The 7312-nt window shown below is 55.9% G+C and overlaps 1 protein-coding gene across 1 annotated transcript; it reads left to right on the forward strand.

The window, feature by feature from the left end:
• Window positions 1–1871, forward strand: LOC136287512 (acrosin-like). Its single transcript, XM_066180295.1, has 4 exons — window positions 1–200; window positions 516–781; window positions 1031–1176; window positions 1683–1871. The coding sequence occupies exons 1-4, from the start codon at window positions 1–3 to the stop codon at window positions 1869–1871; spliced, it is 801 nt and encodes a 266-aa protein (XP_066036392.1).
• The last annotated feature ends 5441 nt before the right edge of the window (window positions 1872–7312 follow it).

Genomic DNA, 7312 nt, shown 5'->3' on the forward strand with positions numbered 1-7312 from the left:
ATGACTTATTCCACCGGCAACGAAGCTTACGACTTCGGCATGACACGCATTGTGGGTGGAGTAGGCGCTCTGGAAGCATCCTGGCCCTGGATCGTCAGCATCCAACATCCCCTTTCACCGAACCTGGGTCATTGGTGTGGAGGGTCCCTCATCACTGCAGATTGGGTCCTCACGGCGGCCCACTGCTTCGACAAGTTTGAGTAAGGCAGACCAGGGAATGGGGACACCCTCGCTACACCAGCAGGTGCCCTGTCAGCAGCCACCACCTGCTACTCCCGTCCCCTTTCCTCTCAGGCAGTCCAGCTGCCACACTGCTCAGGAGAAGCCTGGGCTTGTGCCAAGGCTTCCTAGCGGCCTCCAGCTCGACATTCCCCCAGCCTCATGTGTGTGAGGGCACTCACACCTGCCAGAGCACTGCTCCCTCTCTGCCTTGCCAAGCAGAAGAGAGGCAGCTGCTGGGCTGCTGTGGTACATGGCTCTGCTCCCTCTCAGCCCTCTCTCCATCTTCTTTCCAGTGACATCAGCATGCTGTATGTGGTGCTTGGAGCTACCAAGTTCACTCAGCCGGGCCCTGGGGCCGTAGTTCGCAACGTGAAGCAGGTGGTGGTTCACCCCTACTACAAGCGTGCCGACTTCAGCTACGACATTGCCCTGCTGCAACTGGACGGTTCTGTCCAGTGCAGCGCCTACATCCAGCTGGCCTGTCTGGCTGACCCCGCCCTAGAAGTCTCAAAGCTCAACAACTGCTGGATCGCTGGCTGGGGTTCCACCACTGCAAGATGTGAGTTCCAGCTAAGTGCAGTGGGGAGAGGGTTTGGGCTTCCTCACAGCAGAGTCCAAAGCCAGGCTGAAGGACGTAGCCCGGTGCAGAGATGGGCCTGGCCTGCTCCCCAAAGGCGGGAAGCAGGGACACCGTGCCCTAGCGCCTCTGCGGAGGGAAAGCCGTGCCCAAGGGACAGGGATTCCCCTCAGACGGGGAAGGAGAACTGACATGGGGGTGCTGAGGGCTTATTGCTTTCTCTGCTCACAGCTCAAGGTTCACGTGGTCGCCTGCAGGAGGCCAAGGTCCAGCTCATCAATTCCCAGCTCTGCAACAGCAGTGACTGGTATGCAGGGAAAGTCCACCCCTACAACTTGTGTGCTGGTTACCCACAGGGCGCCATCGACGCCTGCCAGGTATGAATGTGTCACGAGCCTCTCAGCCCCCAGCAGCACCAGCAGCCCTGGCAGCGCTGCCCAAACACAGCCCAGGGTCTGCTTTGCCCCGGCCAGTTCTCCCGGTCACCCTCCCAGCCCCAGCTCCCCCCCAGCTGCTGGGGCGGGGGGGGGGGGGGGGGGGGCTTCCTACACACTCCCCATCCACTCCTACTTGCCCAGTGCCCCCCTTGTGCCAGAAAGCCCAGAAAGCCCAGCTAGCGCTCTCGGCAGCGCAGAGATCCGGGTGCCAAACATCCATGCTCTGCACATCCAGGACTCCTGCCTTGTGCAGAGAGGACACAGAGAGCCCTACCCTACAGGACCCCAAGCCATTCACAGCCAAGGCTCTGGAGGCTCCAGCCTCTGAGGAGAGCCTTCCTCTGCCTGGAATACAGTTCTGGCAGGGGCTGTGAGAGAAGAGGAGACAGCCCCGGTGCTGGCAGGGGCCACTCAACACCACCTTAATCCTCTCTGCTCTATTGCAGGGCGACAGTGGTGGTCCTCTCATGTGCAAGGACAACACCGCCGAGTACTGGTGGGTTGTCGGCATAACCAGCTGGGGAGAAGGCTGCGCCAGACCAAAGCAGCCTGGAATCTACATCTCCACTCGGCACTTCTATCACTGGATTGACTACAACATGCGTGCATACCACACCGCTGAAAGTGCTTCCTGAGCAGCAGGACAGGCAGGATCCAGGGCAGGCTGCAGTGCACCACAGCCCTTTCCTGCTGGGGCAATGCCTGCTGATCCAAAGGCAGCCTCAGTGTCAAAACCCTGCTCTGTCCCGCCCACATTTCTCTCCGGTGTGCAGGCAAACACTGGAGTTGATCTAATTGTTGAAATAAAGCTAGCTTTGTTCACAGGGAACCATCTTTTCGGTGTAATTCCAATTCCTGGGAAGGGCAACAAGTGCCACCTTCGGCACCTGCAGAATGAGCCTGAGGCACAAAGGGACAGAGTGGCTCCAGAGAGCACCAGTGTGCCTGGTCAGAGAGGAGAGTGCCCTGAGCCACCATGGGCTGGAGGAACCCGGTACACCAAGCCTAGGAAGGGGATAGGACAAAAGCAGACACCTTGGGGACAGTGCTCAAATGCCCGTGGGCTGATGATTTAGGGCCTGGTGTAGGCTTGGGCAAAGAGAACAGACCAGAGACAGTCCCAAGCATGACAAGGGAAGCTCCTGCCTCCTGAGTGGACTGCCAGTGATGGCTTGGGAGGGCTGACCTGAAACAGAGATTGGACAGAGATAAAAAAGGAAGTAGGTATTTCTTGAAAGGCCTCCAGAATCCACCTTGGCCAGGACAGGAGCCTGATCAGGGCTATCCACAAGTTGGACAAATAATGGCCACAAAATGGCTGCCGGGTCACAAGATCTTAAGTTTTTATTAAGTTTTGGTCCATTTGCATATTGGGGTTTAATTGTCCAATTGCAGCTTCGGGTTGTGGGGTCTCATCCTTCTTGTTTTCTCTCTTCAGTCCGCTGTTGTTTATGCTGTTGGCCTGAAAGTTGTCCTTGGTCCTCAGCAGGAAAAGGATTTGTTTGTCTACTTACTCTATGAAAAGAGCCTACTAGCACTTAACGCGAGGCTCAGAACTACACCCCTAAGCAGCACAGAATCTGAAACTAGGAAAGCTAAAGCTTAAGGCCCGTCACCAGTGCCCTAAGGCAGAGCCAGAGTTCACAGGTAGTAAAGGGGGACTGATGTGCTGGGCGGTCACACTTCACAGATACTCAAAGGAAGAGCTGGGCTCATTCTGGGGAGAGGAACCTGGCAGAAACAGTAGGAGAGCACACCGGGAATGCCATGGAAGGCCAAAGTGAGTGGGCCAACAGCAGCTGCAACACCGAGGCTGTTCACAGGCAGGGAGGGCCAAGCCTGGGAGCCATGGGGAAAAGATCCCTGGGCTTGGCTCCAAATTTGGGAGGAGACAAAGGCAGAGACAGGGAGGAGTCAAGGAAGATGAGGTTGCTGTGTAAGTCTGGCAAACGGAGAGAAGGAGCAGTCAAAGATCCAGCTGCACAGACACAAACTGCAGCTTGCCGTGCTTCCTTGTCTGAGTGCTGCACATAAGCACCACAGGATGGGCAAGAACCTTCTTATCTCGACTCACTAATTAACAAATCCTCTACAAACTGTACAAATTTGCCCCAGAATTTATACTCTTTTCAATCAAACCTCAATATTTGGGGCGGTGGGACGGGCAAAGAAAAAAATGACAGCCTAATGCCACGGGGAAGACAGTTGTTGAAGGCAGTTGCTGTCTTTTCCAGGTGAAGGCAAGTGAACACTGACTTTCTAAATATACTGGAATGTTGCGGTGTGAAAATTATTACTTTGCAACTTTACGTAGAATGGTTTGTTCCAGATTACCCCGTGTTCCAACCCCTTTGGTTTTTCCCTAGTTGTGGCTCCTGTCCATCTCCCTGCAACCCTGCCCAGACTCTGGTGGGGGGCTGGGGTGATTGGCAGAGCCTATGACTTCTCCGCCCTGTAGCGTGTATCAGATGCCCTGCGTACTGTCTTTTTGTCCTGGTAACTCCCACCCCCCATGGTATTGGTCCTGGGCTAATCCCTGCCCCTCTCCACACCCCTGGTACTTAAGGTCAAGGAGAGCCCAGAGAAGTCATTTTTCACCTGGCCAGCTGGCAGCAATCAACCTATCTTGTCACCCACGTGAGAGTCTGCCTGTCTTCCACGCCGGAGCCACACTTCTACCTGAGGGCCAGGGCTCACACAGCAAGAAGGAACCGGAGCTGTACCAATTAATGCGTGTTCAGGACCGAGCTAGCCGTTGCAGCTCTGAACGCCCGCATTAATGGAAGGCTTCAAAATGCCTTGGGCTAGGTGTCACTCCGTCTGCTTCTGGATATTCTTCTTGGGTTCCAGGCAAATGGAGTCCTGTCTCACGGCATGTGGCATTCTTCCCTTTGTATTAATCAAGGTGGGCTGTGCTGAGAGCAATCATCCCACATCTGTACTTGCCCCTGCCAGCCTGGCATAAGCTTCTTCAAATATTTACTGAAGTAAATTTCAGGGGCTGCCCGCTCACTAAAGACACTGAGTCCAAGAGTGTCACTCAGGGTTGGGGATGGTCATTACCCTGCCCAGAGGGGAGACAAGCTTCGAGCTGCCCCATCATCCTGGCACAACCTTAGTGTGCAAAATTCTGCTGCCCATTAAGAAGTTCTCCCAGTTCTCTACAACTTTGGCCACAGACACGTCCTCACCTAAAACAGGGATATTTCCCACCACGTCAAACACCTTGGTGCATGTGAAGCCCTCTTCTGCGTGCCAAGAAGGGATTTCCACCCCCTTCTGTGTGTGCTCTGGCACCCATTGTGCGGCATGAGGGACACAAGGTTCTCCCTGTGCCTGTCTGCAAAAGCCTTCAAGCAGAGACTCGAGCCCCTCTACCTCACAACTTACGGGGGCCTCCACAACTCCTCTGTGGCCACCTCACACCGCTCGTGCTGCGCACACCTTCTCCACCCACTACCCACGACTTCACCGAATCTGCGGCAAATGCCACAGCAATAGAGAGGCTCAATTCCACGCTTATAATTTACACAGACTCTGCACATGGAATTATAACACTCCTCCCGTGGCTCCTTCCTGCTCTAAAGGTCCCAGGTGAACTCACCAGTAGCTGCTCTTCAGGACGGAGGCTCCAGCAGTACTGTCCTTAGGTCCCATCTGGGCTGCCAAAATGCTGAGGAATCTCCCCTGTGTGACCATTCCAGAGGCACAGGTGACTCCAACAAGCTGATGGGTGACCCGTTTGATTCCCTACCCACACCACTCTCAGCCAGTCAGAGCGGGTATCCGTACCCATTCAACCTCAGGATTCATTCCCCCAGCAGACTCGCAGATGTCACATTCCAGAAAGAGCCACCGGCTCCTGCTGCAGCACTCAGGGTCCGTTCAAATCCCTGGCCTGTGCCACAGCTCCCTGTGCCCTCTGTCATGCAAAGGGTGGCAGTCTCTGGTCCCAGACTCCCACCAGCCAGAGCTCAATCTGCAGCTGGCACTGCAGCTGCACAACCAGCTCCCTGCCCCAAATGGATTCCTCAGCAGCTGCTGGCCTCAGAGACTGCACAGCCTCATCCTGCAAGAAGAGGGGCCTAAAGAAAGCAGCAGAGAGCAGCCCTTCTTACAAGGGCAGGTCCTCAAAGGACAAGGGCAATGGCTTTACAGCGACAGAGGGTAGCTTCGTATGAGATACTGGGAAGAAATTCTTGACTGTCAGGCTGCAGACATACTGGCACGGGTTGCCCAGAGCAGCTGCGGATGCCTGTTTTTCATGTAGGCAAAGTCAGCACAGAAGACACAGACACCAACTTCAGGAATAAATGCAACTTACTGTAATTCAAAACCGCAAAGAATGGGAGAAGGATAAGCTAAGCAATGCATCTAATCGTTACTGTAAAAGACTGCCTACAGTGATGAAGGGAGACACATCACAAGTTACCCTAATCCTTGACCATCATGCAGGTCTGCCCATCAACGGGGGGGGAAGCCAGTGTCAGTCACAGTGAAGGACTGGAGAACCACTGCCAGCAACTGGGAAATCCTGCAGGTGCCTTCCCCTCCAGGCAATGAGGTTTCTGACTGGGCTGCGAGAGAGGCCCATCTTTATGCTGTTGAATAAACAAGCTACCAGAACTTCTAGTGCAGGATCATCTGGTTTTTTTCTCCTCTTGGGATGCTCCCCAGGCCTTGGAGGACTCCAGGAGGAACCAAGGAAGTTGTCTGTGATCCTACATCCCAAAAGAAGGCCAGATGTGGCCTTGTCCAGTTTCTGATTAGCGAAAGGCAAATCCACGTTTTGCCGATGAGCGGATCTCGACAACATTTGGTTGGAAGGTTCACGCAGAGGCCAACCTTTGATCAAGAGCTCTGGTTCCTGCCTCAGTCAGGTCCTGTTGATAAAGACTTTGTACTTCAATGTCCCATCCTCCCTCAAATTGTCCAACGACAGCTTCTGAGCCAGGCTCTGAGCAAACTTCTCCAGTACAAACTATCCATCCCTACCAATGGCAGGAAGTCGGAGCTATGTGATTTCCAAGGTCCCTTCCACCCCAAACCATTCCACGGCCCATGGATTCGGTGTTGCCCCTCCCCCAGTGGGCCCCGGTTGCACAGGCCCCCACAGCGCCCCAAACACGGAACCCAGCCCTCAGTGACATCAGCCCCGGGGCCGGGGCCACCACGGGCAGCGCGGCTGCTGCCGGGCACTGCGGCTGTGGCTGTGCTGCTGCACGGAGCCCTCAGTGCTTGCAGCTGACACGTGCCTCTGGCAGCCATGAATCGGCTCGGCCTCCTCGTCCTGCTGACCGTGGCCGCGCTGGCCCACGGCGTACAGTACCCCTGCGGGTAAGTGGCCCCAGGCCCTGGGAGGGAGCCGTGGCAACACTTGGGGCCTTCCCTGGAGGGGACCCGCCTGTCCCCCGTGGCTGGGCCACAGCTTCCTACCCACCATGGGGAAGCCTCCGTTCCTTGGACAGACAAACATCCCATGGGCTTCCCTGGCCTGCTGGGCCTGCAAACGCTTGTGGGGAGGGCACAGGGCTGAGCTTCAGCCTGAGCCACAGCAGGCCACGCAGCAGCATGGAAATGACTTTCTGCTTGCAGAGGTTCCTGCGGCCTCCGCGCTCCGCAACCTGACTACTACCCCATGACTTATTCCACCGGCAACGAAGCTTACGACTTCGGCATGACACGCATTGTGGGTGGAGTAGGCGCTCTGGAAGCATCCTGGCCCTGGATCGTCAGCATCCAACATCCCCTTTCACCGAACCTGGGTCATTGGTGTGGAGGGTCCCTCATCACTGCAGATTGGGTCCTCACGGCGGCCCACTGCTTCGACAAGTTTGAGTAAGGCAGACCAGGGAATGGGGACACCCTCGCTACACCAGCAGGTGCCCTGTCAGCAGCCACCACCTGCTACTCCCGTCCCCTTTCCTCTCAGGCAGTCCAGCTGCCACACTGCTCAGGAGAAGCCTGGGCTTGTGCCAAGGCTTCCTAGCGGCCTCCAGCTCGACATTCCCCCAGCCTCATGTGTGTGAGGGCACTCACACCTGCCAGAGCACTGCTCCCTCTCTGCCTTGCCAAG

Source organism: Chamaea fasciata, unplaced genomic scaffold, assembly GCF_029207755.1.
Source record: "Chamaea fasciata isolate MVZ Bird 193981 ecotype frontalis unplaced genomic scaffold, bChaFas1.0.hap1 SCAF_3, whole genome shotgun sequence".
NCBI classification, from domain to species: domain Eukaryota; kingdom Metazoa; phylum Chordata; class Aves; order Passeriformes; family Sylviidae; genus Chamaea; species Chamaea fasciata.